The 21,060-nt window shown below is 41.9% G+C and overlaps 1 protein-coding gene and 1 pseudogene across 2 annotated transcripts; both read right to left on the minus strand.

Annotated features, from left to right (window-relative positions):
• Positions 1 to 769: 769 nt before the first annotated feature.
• LOC309708570 (uncharacterized protein) lies at positions 770 to 3,981 on the minus strand (the record flags this gene model as incomplete). Its single annotated transcript, XM_082536709.1, has 2 exons — positions 770 to 1,577; positions 3,844 to 3,981. The coding sequence occupies 2 exons, from the start codon at positions 3,979 to 3,981 to the stop codon at positions 972 to 974; spliced, it is 744 nt and encodes a 247-aa protein (XP_082392835.1). The 3' UTR covers positions 770 to 971.
• Positions 3,982 to 9,052: 5,071 nt separating this feature from the next.
• LOC309709267 (lysosomal alpha-mannosidase-like) lies at positions 9,053 to 20,584 on the minus strand (annotated as a pseudogene). Its single transcript, XR_014280896.1, has 21 exons — positions 20,474 to 20,584; positions 19,609 to 19,711; positions 18,457 to 18,627; positions 18,187 to 18,380; positions 17,614 to 17,746; positions 17,363 to 17,508; positions 16,626 to 16,825; positions 16,375 to 16,495; positions 15,799 to 15,878; positions 15,360 to 15,469; positions 15,048 to 15,194; positions 14,669 to 14,762; positions 14,127 to 14,361; positions 13,804 to 13,922; positions 13,238 to 13,339; positions 12,958 to 13,045; positions 12,767 to 12,847; positions 12,437 to 12,661; positions 11,114 to 11,263; positions 10,870 to 10,972; positions 9,053 to 9,829 (listed from the first exon to the last, which is right to left on the minus strand). The product of XR_014280896.1 is annotated as a lysosomal alpha-mannosidase-like (transcript).
• Positions 20,585 to 21,060: the final 476 nt, after the last annotated feature.

Genomic DNA, 21,060 nt, shown 5'->3' on the forward strand with positions numbered 1-21,060 from the left:
AATTAGATTCGATTTAAATCTGGGAAATTTTGCCTCAGACAGTCAGAAATATTATAATTCAGATCAGTACATTTACATATTTTTTGTATCTATAAAAAGGAAGCTGACACTCGCAAGACTTTGTCAAACGTGTGAGCATCACAGCAGATGCCTTTGTGTCGAAGTAGCTGAAGATAAAACACAGAAGGTGATTTTCCTGGCCTGGGATTTTATAAAAATATTCTGCAGTACATCAAAAACGAAAGAAAACCATTAATCAACACATGAACATTACCTCTGAAGTTACAACGGTTTTATTACAGACACAGCATTTTGCATAATTTTAAAAAGTTTACATTTGTTCAGAAGCCTATTGAACAGCAGAAATTAGGTTTTCTTTTCGGAAGTAAGTAAAAGGAAAAAAAACATCAGCCGACAGCCTGTAAACAACGGTAGACTTGTGCGTAACAAGCAAGCGAATAATGTAGAAAACAGATTTTTGGACTGGAAACTGTTCTTGAAGTGTACTGTGTGTGTGTGAGAGAGAGAGAGAGAGAGAGAGAGCTGTGCATGAAGTGTGGTGGAAGCAAAACAGCAAAAGTCAGAGTGAATTCATGACGATGTTTTTGTGAAGCTTAGTTTGGATCTTCTTTTGCTGCTGGTTCAAGGTTCAAGGTTCTTTATTTGTCACATGCATAGTTATACAAGTATAACACACAGTGAAATGTAGCCTGACACGCTCCTCGACATGTGCAAAAATTGGGGGGGGGGGGGGGGGTGTAGAGGAAGAACATTATATATATATATATGTACATACATATAGTATATACACTGGGTGAATGTGCAGTAGTAGCAGCAAGCAGGTGAATTCTGTACATTAATATGAATAGACATCTGACTATTTTACAGGATAGACAATATAAACATATTTAAAATTAAAGGAATTTGAAATGTACATTGTGCCTTGGTTTAGTGTCTGGAAGAGTCCTGTCTCAGTCAATTATAGATGATGTGAGAGGGCGGGTGTGTGTGTTTAGGGCACGGATGGCTTGGGGATAGAAGCTCCTCTTGAGTCTCTCTGTCCTTGCCCGGAAGATGCGGAACCTTCTACCAGATTGCAGAAGTTGGAACAGTTTGTTGCCAGGATGGGACGGGTCCTTCAGTATCTGCGCTGCTCTAGTCCGGCATCTCCTGGTGTAGGTGTCCTGAAGCGGGGGGAGAGCAATCCTGCAGCAGCGTTCTGCTGTACGGATCACTCTCTGGAGAGCTTTTTGGTCCTTCACACAGCTGTTCCCAAACCACGATGTCATGTTCTGTGTGAGGATGCTCTCCACAGCGCCTGTATAGAAAATCCTGAGGATCTTTGGAGAGACCCTGAACTTCCTCAGTTGTCGTAGGTGATACAGGCGCTGCCTAGCCTTTTTGGTCTGGACCTGAATGTGGGCAGCCCATGTCAGGTCTGAGGAGATGTGGAAACCAAGATACTTGAAGGACTGCACCCTCTCCACTGGAGCTCCATTGATGATGATGGGCTTGTAGTCTCTGTGCTGACCCCTTCTGAAGTCCACCACCAGCTCCTTGGTCTTGCTGACGTTCAGCTGGAGGTGGTTCGGTCAATATTGTTTGGAGAGAGATCAAACTAACAGCTTTAGAATCAGCGCAAAAAGGGTGTAAACACAAAGTGCGGAGCCGCCGAAACATCGGAATCAGGAGCTGTCGCCTTTCAGCCCCGACCGTGTCCGTGCCGTCAGGTGAGAAAGGCGACATCTCACTGATTCTGATCCGCGGGTCCGCGCTGTGTGTTTACGTCTTTGTGTAGAATCCGTGTACCTGCTCTCATTTACTGTTTTAGCTGTTTGGTGGTTCTTGAAATTTTGTGAGGTTTAACCTGAGATTCTGGCGTTTTGGGCAAAATAAATTAATATTAAAAAATCGATTCAGGATTTTAATGAATCGATATCACGTTATCCAAGCCAGAATCAATTTTTATCGATAAATCGACAAATCGTGAGCTCAGACCATTTTATTTCTTTCTGCATAAAATACAAATCTGCATCATTTTTTAAAAAAGTGCTTTAAGCTGAACTAATTGTCCCTTTTTTCTAGAACCTGGTGAATCACCCTCTCTTCACTGTGCAGAGACTGAGGTTGTCAGCTGTACAGAGCTCAATGATATTTTACAGAAAAAAATCCCCCGAGGTCCACCGAGTCAAGAGCTATCAACACTGGTTCTGTGGACAAAGTCCTGGGAAAGATATACAGTAAATCCCAAAACACGCTGTGCCAAAAAGAATTGGTCCACCCCAAGGATCGGGTCCCCCGACACAAACAGATTAACATAGTGTACGCTGTTAAGTGCCAGGAGGATTGCAAGGATTTATACATCGGGGAAACCAAACAACCTCTGGCGAACACGGAAGAGCTACCTCGTCAGGCCAGGACTCTGCAGTCTATTTACACCTACAGGCCAGTGGACACTCTTTCAATGATGAGGATGTAACATCCTGGACAGGGAGGAACACTGGTTTGAGCGCGGAGTCAAGGAGGACATTTACATGAAAAGGAAAAGACCATCTCTGAATCGAGGAGGGGGCCTAAGGGTTCATCTGTCAGCATCTTACAATGCTGTGATTGCAGCCATTCCCCAAATCTCTGTGAATGGTATTCATGGCCATTGATCAGTGGGTTTTGGTCAGTGGTTGTTGATGAATGGTCATGAGAGTTTGCATAATTAAGATTAAAGAACTGACCTCCCAGCCCATTGTTCCTTCAGTGGGCTGGTTTCAGTCATTATGCAAATGTACTGTTTATAAGGTTGGGGAAACCTGCAGTCAGCTGAGACTGAAGAAGTCACTTGGATGAGTGACGAAACATTTCTCCCACAAAACGCTACGTCCAGATGAACAGAATCAACTTTTAGAGGTCTCATTTCAGTTGTCTCAATGCACTTTATACTGTAAATTAAAAAGCCTACAATAAACAGTGGCAGCAGTTGGCTATTGTCTCTGAAAACAGGGTTAACTGGGCGCGCCCCTTATTCCACTGAAAACTGTAGCACATCTTAATTTCATAGCCTCGTCTGCATTCGATTAAAAATCACTTCAAGCTGAGTGGCCTGCAGCTTTATCTGGCTGGGTGCACATGGGCATTATGGATAAATCCCTGGTTTTTAACAGGAGGTTAAAATGTCACTGGCTCTGCTTTCAGTATTCTGAGATCAGTTACAATCTGCTTTTTGCATGGAAACAGGACTAGCATTAGCAATAAACATGGTTCTTGTCATCGTGATAGATAAGTTACAATGTTGATTCTTAGGACTCTTTAGCACATGAATAAGGAAAGCCTTGACAGCAGACAGTGGGACTCCTGCCATATTCTGTTTAACCACACAGGCAAGTTGAACAGTTACAGGTGCAGCCAGTATTTTATTTTTAATATATTTAAATTATCTTTGTAAATCAAGTTGCAGGCCTGGTTTTCTGAACTCATTAATGATTATTTTGAGATATTTGGCCCTCACAGGACAGACACCATACAAACATATGCTTTTAAAGATGATGATGGATTAGTGTAGATTCAAAAGAGCAACGTATTTAAAATCAGCTCTGGTTTAATTATCTGTAGCAACACTATGAGTCCATACAACACTGAAGGGGAAACGTTTTGGCAAAATAAATACTTGTACATGTGTACATTTAGGTAGTAATACAGTTCTATCTGTGCTGAGGTATTTTGAAGGTGATCTGTTATTATAAATTCTAGTGCCATCCAATAATTAGCCATAGTGCATGAATGTAGATTGTGCCTGACTTTTTAACTGCACTCCTTTCTGAGTGTATCCAGTATGTAAATATAAATGATTACCTGGCACAATGGTCTGCTGTAAGGTGGAGTTATGACGTCCCAGCTTGTTCTGGGCTTCACAGTAATAATGCCCACTGTGTTCAGGTCTGAACTTGGTGACGGTGAAGTTCTGTCCAAATGCTTTCGGTAAATTTCCATCCTCCTTGTACAAGGTGTAGTTAGCTGCTGGGTTAGCATCACTGCTACAGGTCAGAGTGACTGAACTGCCCTCCACTATCTCAGCAGAGGGGCTCACTGACACAGTGGGAAGCCTTGGACCATCTAGGAAACATGTAAAAAAGTCAAATCAAAATCACTCCTATAACCCTAAAAAGTATTACTTTGAAAGTTTTGGACAAAAAAAAATACATGCATTTTGTATCGATGGATAGATACTGTTAACTCTCATAGATACTCTTAACTCATTACTCTTAAAGAACTTCATTTGTGTTCTTTATATTAAGATGCCTCACTCACATTTCGCATCTCTCCAGCTGACACTGGAGACTGAGCTGAGTGTGTTTGGTTTCAGGTTAGTTCTTTAGTTTCCCTCAGTTTAGGTTTGTTTGCTCCCTGCTCTGCTCTTCCTGTGTTTTTGCCTCTTTATCACTTGTTTGTTTCTTTGTTTCACTCGCACCCCAGCCAGTACCTGCATTTTGGATCCTTTTCTCGATACACAACACGACTGCTGCCCCAGCCATGACACTTTTTGGGATTTCCTTACCTGGATGATTGAGAAGTCTGATCAATACGTCAACAGAGAAATGAAGTCTAAATAGTGAATATGTCTGTTGTAATGTCAAGATTTTTTTTTGTATGTAGACATGATGGAACATGTCTGCACACACAAAAAACTGTGTCACCAATCTATTATCATCTTGACATGATTGTGAATGAGAAGAATCGTGTGTAATGGCTAAACCCAGAATTATGATTTATATGTGATTTTACCTTTAGTTAATTATGCTCGTGTGTGTGTGTGTGTGTGTGTGTGTGTGTGTGTGTGTGTGTGTGTGTGTGTGTGTGTGTGTGTGTGTGTGTGTGTGTGTGCGTGTGTGTGTGTGTGTAAGAAAAGGAATGAGAGCAGACACAGGGTACTTTGATCTCTGAACGTCTGACTTTAAAACTATATCCATCCATTCTCTTCCAACATATCCCTTTTGTCATAGGATGAGAGGCGGGGTTTGACACTATATGATTTAGCAAAAAGCAAAAAGAAAGTACTGAGTAAACTGTGATTGAGAAACACAGAACTTTAATAGGAAAGTGTATTTGGATTAAAAGGGATTATGCTAAAGTGAGTGTGCTAATGAATCTGAATTTAATGAAATGTGAAGTGAAACCCTTTCATATGTGACTGAATGTTAAAATGTAATGGAATTATTAGTGTTAAAAGAAATAGAGAGATGGTGATATGGTGGTTAGACTGGTTTTAACATGGAACACTGAGATAAAACACAGGCTCATCTCCAACCTCAAGCTAATCGTTATTATTGTTGTTGTTGTTGTTGTTGTTGTTGATTCTGCTTTTGCTTTTCTCCTCCAAAACTGCTTTAAAATAATCTCCTGCAATTAAAGTCGAAATTGTGGACATTCACTTTTTTAACCCACTGTTAAACAGTAAAAGGATAACTCTGAGTATTCAGTTAGTTTAGTGCAAATAGCACCTACAGGTTACTCCCGTCTTTTAAATTAACAGTCCCTTGGGGTTAACTGTCCAGACCTCTAAAAACTAGCCCTGATTAAAAAGCATGACATAGAGGGGAGCTGCCACGACAGGTGAATATCGAATTAACAGAGATATGAGTGGTTAAACATATGCACAGAACATGACAGAGCCTCACAAGGTGAGACAGGCAAGAAATCATGAACCAGAAATATAAATAAACTCAGAGTCAGAAAAGGAACTAAACTCAAAGACCCATAAACGCTGTAACCAGAAGTGACACCTAGAAGGATGGCTTTCTAAGAAGAGGCGATGTTGCAAGAGATTCTGATTACTCTCAAGCAAGCAGTGCCATTGATGTTCAAATAATTTGATTATTAAAAATTATCAATACAAATTAATTGCTTCAATGCTTATCTGTAATCTTCTTAATGTGTTAAAAGAAGTGAACGCGAGACCGGAAATGTAGGCTTCAGGATCATATATTAAAGCTGATGGAACAATAACATTGTTGGAAAACCATGCCATGGTCCCTGGGCTTTGAGAGGATTAATTTCTAGTTCTCTATTTGTCATTGTCCATATGATTGTTGTATGACAAACACTGGTGAAACCCTGTTTCACAAGTTAAAGACCGTTTTGTTCTTTGGAAGATGTTCTCCTTTCTGTCCAGGAAACCTGTGAAGCAGTTTTGAAGACAGCACAGACACCTCTTTGTAAATATTTGGGGGTAAAGTTGCAGAGAGAGTTTAATAATAATGATAATGGATTGCATTTATATAGTGCTTTTTGGAGACCCTCAAAGCACTTTACAATTCCACTATTCATTCACTCTCACATTCACACACTGGTGGAGGCAGCTACAGTTGTAGCCACAGCTGCCCTTTGGCAGACTGACAGAAGCCAGGCTGCCATATCGCGCCATCGGCCCCTCTGGCCATCACCAGTAGGCGGTAGGTGAAGTGTCTTGTCCAAGGACACAACGACCGAGACTGTCCGAGCCGGTGTGGGCGTTAGAGTGGGATTAACACAAATGTGGATGTCACATTATGAAACTGTTTTTATTGCACCTTGTAAATAATCTCACTGTCTTTGATTTGATTAAGAAGTCCTGCAGTTGAGTCCTGCTTTTCCTGACAGCATTTATGGACTTTTGTTTATCAGTGTCTTTTCTTTAGACTCTCTTATTTTAAATGCTAGTTATTTGCTTAGTCATTAGGTTTGTGTTTGTGTCTCTGTGTTTGTCATTTCCTGTTTTATTTCAATGGTCTCTTGTCTCTGTTGCTTTGTATTTTGTGCCACTTCCTTCCCTCATTACCAGGTGTTTGTTTATTATCCGAGTCGCTGCTTGTCATTTGTCACATCCACTCTCAATGCTGTGTGCTCCTTTGTTCTGTTTCCCTAGATTGCTAACCTTCCTGTCATGTTTGGGTCAAATCTGAATGATTTACAACTTAAAACACTCATAAATATTGTGTTTTACATGTGATTGCCTCAAGGTATTATGATATCCTGGGCTCCGATGCTTTGGAACAACCTTCCTCTTCATATTAGACCAGCGTCTTCAGTGCAGGTCTTTAAGTCCAGATTGGCTTTTACCTCGGCGGGAAACTGACATCCTTCCTTATTATTTTATACTCTGTTTTGCTTTTCTTTGTTTCTGTATTGTTCAGCACTTTGGTCTGCCTGGCGCATTTTTTAAAGTGCTATATCAATAAACGATGATGATGATGATGATGATGATGATGATGATATCCTGGACACTATGCACTTGAACATATAAACGTGATGATCACCGCTTTCATTGAATTTTGTATGTTTTAATCAACCTTGTTACATCTGTGGTGTTCCCGGTCAAAAGGACCACCATAGAAAATGAATGGGAATCCACTGATGAATGGATAATAAAGTGAGCACTGGGAATGAAAATCTGTAGCTGCAACACCAGAGGCCACAAGAGCACACTCAAACCTCATGATACTGACTCAAGACCACAAAGAAAATTCAATTTGTTTTATCTATTAAATCCATTACTTTTATCTTAAAATTGGCTTTCACTTAAAGTAGTGGTTTTCGGTACATTTTCAATCAAAATTTAAATTACAAGTTAATAATAATAATAAGAATTTTCCAAGACCTACGACCTAAAATTTGGAAGTGAACTCTTTTAGCCAGTTATTGGAGATTATGTATCGGAATTTCAGGAGCAGGACCACGCCTCCAACAGTGACTCTCACCTGTTCCTAAAGTTGAAAGAATATTTGTCCAGAAGGTGATTGTGTGGCGCCAGCAAGCGGGTACGACATGGGCATTGTAAAATTGCCACAGCATCTGCAAAAATGCAGCGAGTGAAATGGTGATTATGTAGAAAAATAAATAATTCTTCAACCTTTAAAATGATGTAAATATTTCTAAAACGATAGGTGACCTTACTTTTGAGATTGCCCTCGTAGGAAAAAACCCCAAACCTTAAATACCCTGAATTAGTTTAGTTACTTAAAGTAGTCCTGAGTTTCTCTTTGGAGAGAAAAAAAAAGCTGTGTCCATGTTCTTCCAGTGTTCTTTGTTTCTTGCACATGTTGCTCCTTCTATCATCTCCACTTATTTATTTTTTTATTCTCTTTTCTCTGGTTTCCTGTTAATCTTTCTCCTCATTTGTTCTCTCCTTCAGTGGTGGAATCTCTGCTGACCTGCAAGACAAGAGGAAAAAGTTCCAGAACAAGAGAAAGAACCAGATCACAGACTCTTCTCAGCTCAAGACCTTCCCCTGCAAGAAGTTCAAACAGGTCAGATTTACTAAACACAACCTAAATACACCATTTTTTTTAACATTAAAAACTCTTAAATAGCGCTTTTACCTGCATCCCACTCAACTGAAGGTGAAGATGGTGACTAGCTGGTGAACATAGCATAACATTTTGGTAATGACTTGGTGGAGACCAAAATGATGCTGTTCTTGTGGCTGCTGGGCATTTAAAGCTAAGAGGCCATCTGTGCAAAAGGCTGCCCACCCCAGGCATGGTTCTGCTCAGAGGGGTTTTCTCTGTATTGCTGTAGGATCTTTACCTTGCCATGTAAAACGTCATGAGGTGACTGTTGTTTAAAAGAAACAAAAAACATAAATAAATTATTTTCTCACAAACTAGGAGTACGTGAAAAGGGTTTCTGCCTGCTTAACATTTAGAACTATGTTTGTGCACAGCACAGTAAAGTGAGAGGAAGAGCAGAAAGCATCGTTACTGTTGCAGCAGCTGACGGAGTTGCTGCAGGTGAGGATCGCTTCAGCACGTCGGGTTCTTTATCATACTGTTGGCACACACAAGTCCCTCTGAATTAAAGGCAGGCAATTACCTAAATACTAATTAGTCCCGTAAAGTCTCGATGTCCTGGGCGGAAAATGAAACGGCAGACTCGTGCTGACGAATTAGTCTTCTCCATAGGTTGCTTTGGCAGGTCGCCACACACTGCTGGTTTCCTGCCAGAGAGAAGCTGAGCGCTGCCTCGGCAGCCACAGCCAAAACATACTGCTGGCTGTTCAGACGTTACTACATCAGAATCAAACAGCTTTCATGAGTATTTCTTTATTTTTGTCTTTCAGGGAAAAAAACGTTTTTGATCATCCGAGGCTTCACATCGCTGCGTGGTTGAAGACACGCTGGAGACAGCAGGAACAGATAACTGTCACTGGAAAAGGTCTGCAGCAGCAACAGCACAACATCTGTTCTAATGTCAGATTATCAGAAGTTAAATGCTGCTTCACTGATTATACACAAGATTTGTGGCACAAACACGAGGGCAGGACAGTAAGGAGGATTGATTTTTATTATTAGCTGCTTCTTGGTAAGTAGAAAAATCTAAGTATACACAACATGGCAGAAATGCAAAGATTATACTTTATTGCACATATCACTTTGTGGGAGACGATATTCTGTTACTGCAACAGCACAAAAAAACCCCACAAATATAAATGTTCTCAAAAATGTTAAAGGCAGCTTTAACAAATTCAATCTTATTCAGACATTCTGTATCAAAGACTGAAGGCATCCTGAAATGACTTTTGCCCAGGTCAGTCCGGGCTACAGCTGTGATCCGATTTTAAGTCGTAGGCAGCGTGAATACAACTTCTCATTCATCTTTTTTCCCCCTAAAAATCCTCACTTTATTAAACCAGCAACGTAAACAAGCCACAGGAATGTCAATATACGATAATTCATCCTATAAAATCTCATGTGTGATTGGCTATCTAAGGTTGACTTTGAGAAGGAACGTTCGGATCTCCATTGGCCTTAAGGTCACTCCCACGTGGACGGGTCTTGAAATGTCTTCAGCAGCGGCTTTTCTCCTGGAAAACAGACACATTATGTGAGCACAACCACAAACGACGCAAAGTGTTTTTGGTTGGTTAATCTTTAAACACACCAGCAGTGACACGGGTCAGTGACCAGCAACCAAGTCTCCTCACAAGGAACAAAATAACATGTTGAGCTCCAGAAACACCTTGTAGTATACATTACATTATGAAGCATATCAATCTGTTTATGACTCTTTATGGCTCCCTGCTGGCTTAATTAGCACCTGCAGGGAAACTGTTAAGTCGATGACTACAATCAGAGATTTAAAAGGCATCAGCAGATTTCTATCAGCCCAGCGCTCCTTCAGTGCATGGTCACCTGCCAGATGTTGAAAAATCCAGATGTTGCCAGTCTTTATATTACTATATAAAATATTATAAATAATGTAATGAAATTGTGACAACAGTAAACAAAGGCCAAAATCTGCAAATATCAGGGAATCCTCACTATGGAAGTGTGATTGAAGAGCAGTGTACTACAAAGCCAGAATAACGGATTACTGAATTATGTTAAGTGCCGTATATGTTTGCAAATAAGTTTCGTATTGAAGCCATACATTAAAAAAAAAAAAAAAAAAAAGAACACTGACTGAAGCGCAGACTGTGCACTTCATTGTCACTGGATTATAAATGTATTCAGTTGGTGATGCAGAAAATGTGTAAATGTTTATATACTTTATTTTGCTGCTGCTACATTTCTTTCACACAGCTGGAACTGCAGCTACGAGCGCACAGAACACGCATCATTTAATCTATTAAATTATTTTCACTTTGATCTGACAACGAACCAAAGTGATTTCCACAGAAGTTCATACCTGGTCTCTGAGATTTTACCACCGACCTCCAAAATGCACAAAGCTCAAAGCAGCTGAGTTGGAATCCATATTAAAAAACGCCCGAGGAGACGACATTCATTGAAATTTAGCCAAGTTTAAATCGAGTCAGACTGGAGAACACATCCAGCTTTGAATCTAGGGTGACGTTCAAAACTGCAGTGGTGAACTAACTGACACAACACTGGTGTCCTGTACCTTTCTCAGGAGTCCAGTCAAAACGTTTCATTTCATCTTTCCACTGATTGGCCGACAGGTTCAACTCAGCCACACCCAGAACCTCCAGAGTTGAAAACAGCTTCTGCACAGACAGGAAAGACGATGGGATTAGTTACAGCAAAACGACATTCCACTGCATTGCAAACGAGAAACGACTGAATGACAGATGACCGTACGGTCGGTTTGAGTGTAACAAGGTTTAAATTGTTTCTGAATGTCTGACCTGCAGGTTGACTGTGACTGGCTGAGAGCTCACTTTGCTCTCTGAGCTCTGGTACTGATGCTCCAGTCTCAGCAGCACTGAGTCTTCATCCCACTGACTGAGTGTCAGCAGGTGGACAGCAGGGGGCAGTGCAGCCAGGAGCCCTGAGAACTAAAAGACAAAGACCCCTCACTCACAGAAACCATGCCTTTAAAAAAAAAAAAAAAAAAGATTATTTAATGTATTCCAACCACATTTTCTATAAAATTACTACATAAAGTTGATATGAATTTCGACCAATTACTGGCTCTGAAAACATGTCAGCAGCAGTTGCCACTAAAGGCAACACAGCTTAGCTCAGTTCCCCTGAGAGCGAGTGAAACCATGTCTAAAAAATGCAAATATGTACACAGCAGGACAGAAATGGGTTATAACCAGCAGCATAGACAGTTGGAGACAATGACTCAAAACAAGCAGCAGACTCTCACAGGAACAGCCTGCAGTTTGTACAGTGCAGGTCACAGCACTGTACAAAGCTTTTCTTAAGCTTACATACAGGAGTTTAAGGTGTTTGAACAGGAACCTGCAAGATGGAGGCCAGCTGGTTCTTGCACTGCTAATATTTCAAACACAGATCACACTGTTTACTTAGCCTGATAGGCCGAAGGACACTGTCCCAGCTAAACTATGGACACGCACACACACACACTTACACTGATAAGCACTCACTCATCCCCCCTCCCTTTCCAACGCCTTCGATGCTTGTGCCCTACCGGGGATGATAGCAGTCAACTGGACCAGCACAGATGCTGCAGGACCGGATGCGCTGTCTACGCCGGCTCTCTCTTACCCTTTACCCGCCCCTGTTGCTTGTCTCGTGTTTCTATGGTGTATTGATAGTCATGTGCTTTTGTGCTGAGGTGTTTTTTCTTTTATCAAACTGTTCTCCCACTAGGAGCTCAGTCTGAGTGGAGTTTTTTTTCTCCTCCTCTTACCTCATGTAGTGTATTTTCGTTGTTTTTTTCCTATCAGCCTACCTTCTGACATGTCTGCCCAATGTGATGTTTGTGTAAAGTTGGTCAGAAGGTTCCTTTGTGAGTGCGCATGCGCCATTAGCGTGCTGCCTGCTGTAACCCCTAATTTCCCTCGGGATGAATAAAGTATTCTGATTCTGATTCTGATTCTGATCACCGTGACTTCTGAAACCCGATTAGTGAAGTGTGTTAATAACATGTCTTTAAAATACATGCAGTATTTGTACAAGTACTGTACGAATGTGCATGTGATTGGGTGAATGAGTAGAAAGGCACTATACAAGTACCAGTCCGTTTATCATTTACATACCTCCAGCTGAGTGTTTGGCTTCAGATCTCCAGCAGTAAACGTAAGCAGCGGCTGCAACACCATCCCCTCTGCGAGGGGGCGGTGCGTGTCGGCAGCAGTCGGCAGGGGATCGAGGGTGAGCAGGAGGCGGCCGCGGACCACCAGCCCGTCTGGGAAGATGCCAGAGATCTCGTTGAGAGGTTCACCAACACCACGGAAATCATAGTGGAGCAGCCGGTGGTGGAGCTGAGGGTGAGGAGGTTGGATAGAGAGACTTTAATAAGAACTCCTTGTGTGCGCTTAGATGGGGTCAACATGCTAATGGTGATGAGCTACGACTTTTTGCCTCACCATGATCTCCAGTGAACCATTCTGGATGCTGCCTCCACCCTGAGAGCGATCCGTTACCACAGTGAGTTGGTCCACATCATCCTGAAGACACACAAGTGAAAGGAAAACATCACTTGTGATAATTCAATGAACTGACAGTGAATGCTCTTTGTTGCTTGTCTCTCCAAATGGAAGCTAACAAACACACAAACCTTGATATAAGCACGAGAGTTGATTGGGTAGTAGTTTCCAGCAATGGGCTCTGACTGTTTCAGGTTCCAGGTGGGCCAGAAGTCTTTCCTGTTTGGGGGGGACGGGACACACACACACTAAGTGTACAGAATTGGATTCTTTTAATGTAAAACTATCACATAACTGTACAGCTGTCTTACTTTGTATATAATCTGTAAAATACCATCCAAAACAACTGCAACAACTTTAAAAGGTTAAAATGCATTTTCCATCATCAAAAAACAAAAAGCAAACTCTTACTTCCTCTGCAGAACTTCTCTGCCGTTGGAATCAGTGTAGAAATATTCAGAGGTTTTGATGCTGGTGTCCAGACGAGTGATCACCTCCTTCCCCAGGCTGTCACTGAAAGGTCAAGACAGCAAGTGTGACGTGGGTTAAAGGTGGGTGGTGTGGGGAGCATTTTGGCAAAGATTCCTCACTTTTCCTTGAATTTATTTCTCTCGCTCACAAATAAAAAAATAAATAAATGGCTAAAATAGACCTGAAATTATGAGCTAAATCTATTCCCCAGTGGGTGTGCATGGAATCTTATGGTCTAAAATTCTCTCTTTCCATGAATTTATAATCTGACATGGGGAAAAAGATAACGGCGATCTAAGCCAATCACTTGCTATGATATGAGGAAATATTTAGAAGGGCAAAGCTCTGCTACAATATTGCCCCATATGAGGTTTTTCTCCCCTGAAAGATCAGTTGACATTAAGGCACTGAGCTTTTAGAAAGGTTGAAGAGAACAGAAATTTCAACAACCACTTATCTCTAAAAACATCTCCATTACATATGTAGTGTGCACGTGTTAAACTCACTCTATCGGCACAGGTCCCACAGTCCACTCGAGCTCCAGAGCTCTGCTGTCAGCATAGAGACGAACCACCTGAGACACCCAGGGAGCAAACCACTGCCTCACCTCCTGCACCACTGACGTCTGAGGATGAGAGCATTGCAGTACAAAATTAGACGCTGCATATTAGCCTCTAAACAGGGAGGTAAAACATGTTGGCATGTTCATTCTGACACCCACACATATAAAATGACAGCAGCCTATAATTTAGAAGTAAACTGAATAACAGTGTAAAAACAAAGCTTTGCTATGAGGAATCTACGTCTGGATACGAGCAAACATCTCTACCTTAATGATCTCCGTCTTGGCCGTCCGGCTGATGACGAAAGGTGTGGAAGAGTTGGGTCTGAAGATGTAGGCTCCAGAAGGCTGCCTGCTCTCTCATACTTGCTGCTGGCACACATACTGACCTGGCAGTCCACCGCTTTGCCACTAGCATCTGACACGCTGTACGCTGTTCCATTGACCGGCAGCCTGACGGGCCAAGTGACGGGCCGAGCGAGAGGGTTGTACACATTGAGAACTGAATGACAGACAAAAAGACAAGCGAGAGAAAGGCAGCGTGAGCATTCAGTCTTATCTGTAATTACACAGAATGTATTTACAATAACTGTAGCCCAGGTTTTTTAGGCTGTACACCTTGAATACACTGTTTGTTCCGAGGATAAATCTCAGAGGGTCAGAGTGTTCAGAATTACATTTAAGATGACATATTGTGGGTTTTTTTATTATGTTACCGGTGGATGGTTGTTAAACATGGTTTAAATGACAGGATCAGTACATGTACAAGTAAGACTTATGAGCCAAACCTTCAGATTTTAAATGCTCACTTTCAGACAGGATAGTGACTCGGGCACGCAGCTGTGACTCTACCCACTTGCTGTTCAAATGTCTTGATGTATCGTCAGTCATCCAGGTAAGGAACTTTTAAAAATTAATTCTGTTCATCTGGACGTAGAGTTTTCAGTGGGAGAAACATTTCGTCACTCATCCAAGTGACTTCTTCCGTTTCAGCTGACCGCAGGTTTCACTGATCACATTAACTGGGTGGACCATCACATTAGGTTCACCTGGGAGGTTATGGCAGGTTAGCCTTCTTAGACTGTGAGATTTACACCAGTAAAGGGGGACATTTAAAGTTGATGTGTACTGTAAACAAATGCTCACGGGTGAGTATTTAAGGTTTGACTCTCATCATCCACTGGAGCACAAACTGAGTGTCATCAGGACGCTACAACAGACACAGCGGCCAGGGAAGTAGAAGAACATCACATCATGAAGGCCGTTGAGGTTATCACAGTAGATTCGCTCAGCAGACAAGCCGCTGAGAGCAGCCAGACTGTTACTGACTAAAACCTGAAAGAGAGACAACAGTTAGACAAGAAACCTGTGCAAGAAAGTTTGGACTGAAGAACACTTTCTGCTAAAGACATGATAATATATTTTCCTGTACAGAAAATGACAAATTTAGCACAAGTAACTTCTGTTGGGTAAGATAATGTACTGTGAAGCCTGGAGTACCCGACAGTGTTGCCAGCCGTTAGCAAGCTTCCTGGCGTAGTCATTTGCTACGTGTTGCTTTTCTGTGCCCGACACAGCGTCATGGTGCTGAGCCACAGCCATGGCTTTCTCTACCAATGAAAGCAGCCGTCACTCAATCTCTTGTCTGACATCCAATTGGTCTTAGTAACACAAATACAACTTTTAAAGGGTATCCATATTCTCTACCGGTTCACCAATTCACTGTTGTGGGGAGGCTGGAGCCCATCCCAGCTCTCCTACATCCTGGACAGGTCCATCACAGGAGTAGCACTTGAAGACAGTCAACCATTTATGGTCATGCTATTACATGTTAACCTAATACGTAAATCTTTAGACTGTGGCAGGAAGCCAGAGTACCTACAGTATGCCTATGCAGAACCCACTAAGGAGACACAAAAAAGATTCAATCAAATCTTACTCATGGTCTGGCTTTCACCTTCCCCAAAGGGTCCTTTTCCTGGAAGCTGGACCACCAAATACCTCCAGCTGGTTACAAGTCTATTAAGAGGGAAAAAAATGTAAACACAATTTAAAAAGTCACACAGGTATAAATTTTCCACCATTAAACCTATATTTCCACATCTTAAGGTAGTTCTATAGACGCAGGATACCAGTGATAGCTTTATTAAGTGCCAGCTAACAGTGTGCTTCATGCTATATATTAGCATTTATTTGCTTACAGTTCATGTTAAGAGTTAGATAAACTTTGTTTTCACAGAACAAAATTTAAAGCTTGTTAGTGTAATGTGACAATGTTATACTTATCTAGCATATGTCATGCTAACATTCTTAAAGTTTGAATGTTAGCATGCAAACTACCATCTACACTAAAACAATTAAATTTTTCTGAAAGCTCTAAAGTAGTGGGACAGGACTTACAGTTACAGAGGTAATTCTAGAAAAGCAGAAGTTTGAATGTTGTGATGTCGTCGACACAAAGTGTAATGCCGAGCACACTGTAAAATCGCCCCGCACAAAGTAAATCTCAGAGTACCTGCAGGTTGCTGTTGCTGATCCTCTCATATCGCTTCAGCGCTGGTCTGCTTGTAAAGTAGCCAGTCCAGAAATCATGAGCGTCGTCTGCATAGGGGAAGAAATCATCTGTCTTCAATGGCCTGGATAGAAAACCAATGGATTTAGCTGACATTAAAATGCACAAGACGACACTTTTTACAATAGAGTTTAACACCAACAGTGCTGCTAGAACAAGAAAACATTATCCTGCCCCTTTAAAGTTCACAGTACCAGGTGAGGTTTGCTCGGTGCAGCTCCTGCAGGTAACAGGACGGTGTAGAGTAGAGCACGTTGACTTTGCTGCCATTTGCCTGCCGGGCATTTACATAGTGGATCAGCTTGTCCAGGTTCTTGTACCACAGGTTGGCATTCTCATATTGAAAGTCTGAGCCCATGGTCATGATGATGTGGTTGGTCTTATAGACCGTAGACTAAAAAAGGAAGAGGAAATAATGCTTAACAGATTAAACTAAACAAAAAGGAAGAAAAGGGAAGAGTGAAATTAAACAATTCACACATCTCTTCAATCACACACACCTCACACTATTCAAAGCACATTTATATGATGGCTAAAGTGGTGAATGTGGATTATTAAAGAAGGACATTGCATTACACTATCTGTAGATGTCTTTATTATTATGATCATGACAGGTTCATAAAATAAAACCAGACAGGTTGAGAAAAGATTTATGGGGACCTGCATGAAGATATGCTGACATTACTTGAAACAAGAGGTTCCTACTGAAATTTTACATGTCATGTTAGCTAGTCACAGCTGTATATGGGCTGGGATAAAAAGCACAGCATCCCTTCTGCTTCCTCTTTTTCTAAATCAGAAAGCGTTGTTTGATGTCTTTTGATTTAACATGAGCATTTTTTTCATAGTGTTAGTTAAACATGCGGTGTTAAGAACACCACGTGACTGATAAATCAGTGTCTCTGTGCGCCAGTGTGGAGTTGTGTCCAACCTGACTGTTGGCGATGACGAGGAAGCGTCCCACCACATCATCAACATTATAGTCTTCAAGATCAGGATCGTCTCTGATAGGCGGGTCACTGCAGAGCTGGTCCCAACAGAAGCCCTCAGGAGGGTTGTAGCCATTAGGAAGGATCCCTGTTGGTTAACGGGGGCAAACGGTTAAAAAATAATGTGACACCGTCCTGTTGCTGAGTCCAGAAGTCATTAACATAAAGGGATGAAGAAAGAAACTTTGCATACCAGTAAAGAGGTCAGCCATTGGAGGAGTGAGGCTGTCGGAGGCTCTCCATAGAAGCTCCTGCTCCTTATTCCTCATCCTGCGAGCCCGGTCTTGATAGTCTAGACGACCAAAGAAGAAGCCATCGAATCCCATCTGCAGCAAAAGACAGAAAGTTAATGGTTAAAGGAAATTCAAATGGAAAGCCAGTGAACTAAATTGTGCCTTCATGTAATAATGCAGCATTCTGGAAATAAGCCCATTTGATTCATTGCAGAGCAGCAAATCTGATAATGACACATGATACAGCCAAAAATTTGTAATGAGAAAACGGAGAGTCTTTCTCGACGTGAGTGCAACCTTCTAACTCTAATTAGCCTCAACTCTCTTCTTTAACTGATAAATTCTCCCATTTTAAGTCTCACTAGAAATCAGGCCTTCCTTAAGGTGACCAATTATGCTCATCCTTCTATTCTGCCCTATACTGCTGATATTAAACATGGCCAACGTTTGAAAGTGTGACAGTGAATGAGCTGAGCAATTCTGAAGTGTGACTCGTGCAAAACTCGAAGAATAAACATAAAGAGCTATGCTACCTGTGCAAACATGGAGGCGTGTTCCCGGGCGTGGCCAAAGGGGTCGATGTGCCAGGTGACGCGGGGACGGCCAAAGGCTCCAAAAGTCTCATTAAGGAACCTCAGACCAATGGTCATCTGGTCAATGACGGCGCTGTAGTGTGTGGCAGCCTCGTCGCTCATACACCAACCACCATTCACAAATTCCAGACGGCCTGCGGGAGGAGCAGCTTTTGGTAAGGATGCACTGAAACACTTAACGCAGCTGTATAGTACTGAATGGGTATTTACCTTCATTAACCAGCTGTTTGACTGTCTGCTGCACGCTGGAGCTCTGACTCTTCCACCAGCGGTAGAAAAAGGCCGTCTCCACATAGATGAACCTCCTGTCTTGATTCTTCAACAACTGATCCACAACTGAGTCCAGGATGTACTGACCAGCGTGCTGGATGTCATTACGATCTACGCACACAAATGTGCACAGATTTAGGACAAAAGAGACGTTATTTTGTAACACAGTCAATGCTTCAAGAAGTGGTCAGAATTTAGTTGCTGTGTGTCACAGTTTGAAAAATATTTATTTGCACTAACGTATCTTAACAGCAAGAAAGTATATGTGCTCATCTGCATTCATGCATATGCCCAAACAAACCACCCTCAGTGCAGATGAGTTCTGCTTACATATTAACCCAGACTGGAAATCAATATCAGATGGTAAATGGCCTGCATTTGTATAGCGCTTTTCTAGTCCCTAAGGACCCCAAAGCGCTTCACACTACATTCAGTCATTCACCCATTCACACACACATTCACACACTGGCGATGGCAAGCTACATTGTAGCCACAGCTGCCCTGGGGCACACTGACAGAGGCGAGGCTGCCGGACACTGGCGCCACCGGGCCCTCTGACCACCACCAGATGATGGTCACCTGCACAACACCTGGCCTTACAACTTACTATAAACAACATGTGACATTAAAATAAGCAAGCTCGACAATCAATTGCACTAAAAGCATAAAACTCTAAAGCAATGAAGAAGTAAACTGTTGCAGTAAACAGTACATTATGAGGCAGCGTGAAATACACGACAGAGTATAAAATGAAACAAAGGTGTTTTAATATCGTCTTCTGATACATTTCAACAGTAGCTCGGGCCACTTCGGGGGTGGGGTGCCCTCGGCCTCTCGGCCTGGGGCTCGGTCACTCTGGCGCAGCTGGCTGCCGGCGGAGCTCCCGGGCGCGTCACTGCAACTCCCCCTGGCTTCTGCTCCGCAGCTGCTGAGTGAGCCCTCATCTGGGACTCTCCTCAGCTCTTTCTGGGACAGTGGCACAGCTGCCCCTCTGTTGTCTTCCTTGGTCTCTTGTGCGAGTGTGAGAGTAAACACAGAGCAGGAGGTTGGCTAATAGCTTCACAGTGTTTTTTCTGTATGTGTCACACTGACCTCCATAGTAGTACTGGTCCACAGTCTTGAGCCAGCCAACGTCATCATGTGTGTGCGGGACCAGGTGGACATTCAACATGCCCGGCTTGGTGGCATGACATGACTGCACACAGACACACACTCTATGAATACAGCTGTACTGCTCTGTCGGAAGAGTCATAATGTCGACAAATATTCACTCCAAAAAGTGATCGTCTGCCAAAAACTGATTTCTGGTATTTACCAAAAAAGGATTGCTCGCATTTAAACTGCTATACATAACTTGTTAGTCTATAATATGTGAAACCTATATCAAATGTATCCCTCATGAATGATACAAGTCATCTTGAGCCACAAACAACATTCCTGTAACAAAGTAGAAGCTGCAATCAGTTTTTGGCAGTGACTTTTATATATCCTTTATTTATGCAGTTAAAAGAAGCTTGTTGACATTAAAAAATGTGTTTTAAAGAAGAATCTGGCCAAGAGGACAGCAGATATTGAAAGACATCTAACAATAGTTCTGTAAACATATTTTAAGTGGAAAAAAATGATGGAATTGGTTGTAATGTAAGTGCAATAAGACAGAGTTGAAAAAGATGTAACTTTAAAATGTTATATCTAGCCCCTTTGTAAAGCCTGTTGACCGAAGTCTATTTGCCAACATAGGTAAAGATATTACACATAAAAACACAGGTAGACATTGGAAATCAGTTTTTGGCAGGCGGGCACTTTTTTGGCACAACACCAGCACTTCAATGTATGTGAGCACAGTCATGTGAGTGAAACAGAAAGTAGCGCTAACAGCTCCACTGAGCTTTTTGACATGTACCTTAACCCTAACACATGTAAATAAAATACAAAAGCGCGACATAAAGTAGCTAACCTCGTATCCGCAGGTTGGAACGTCTGTTTTCTTCTCGCCCAGAGGAAAACTTAAAACCACGCTGAGGATAAACAGGAGAGCTGCCCGCCATGTTGGAAAACAACCCGAAAATCATGTGACATCTGTTTATGTTGAGGTGGGTCACGTGACCGTCACCCTGTCTACCGCATCTGACTTGAAGGCACTGGGGAAAAGTAAGCGACAAACCGCGGAATGAGAGGACTCAGCGAAAATAAACATAAGTTAACATGACAAACACTGACATTACATTACAGTGATATATAAAACACCCAGCTCGCCCCTGCGGGCGGTTTATCCTTCAAGCTCGGGTCCTCTACCAGAGGCCTGGGAGCTTGAGGGTCCTGCGCAGTATCTTAGACTGCGCTCTTCTGGACACACACACACACACATATATAGAATCATATATATATATATATATATATATATATATATATATATATATAATGTATGTAATCACTGTACTGTTTATATGATAATAAACAGAACAGTGATAATAAACAAAGAAAGGTAAAAATTAAGTTAGTTAAATATATATCAATTAATTTGCAGACATGACCTTTTTGTAC

Source organism: Aulonocara stuartgranti, assembly GCF_965226115.1.
Source record: "Aulonocara stuartgranti genome assembly, chromosome: 6".
Taxonomy (NCBI): domain Eukaryota; kingdom Metazoa; phylum Chordata; class Actinopteri; order Cichliformes; family Cichlidae; genus Aulonocara; species Aulonocara stuartgranti.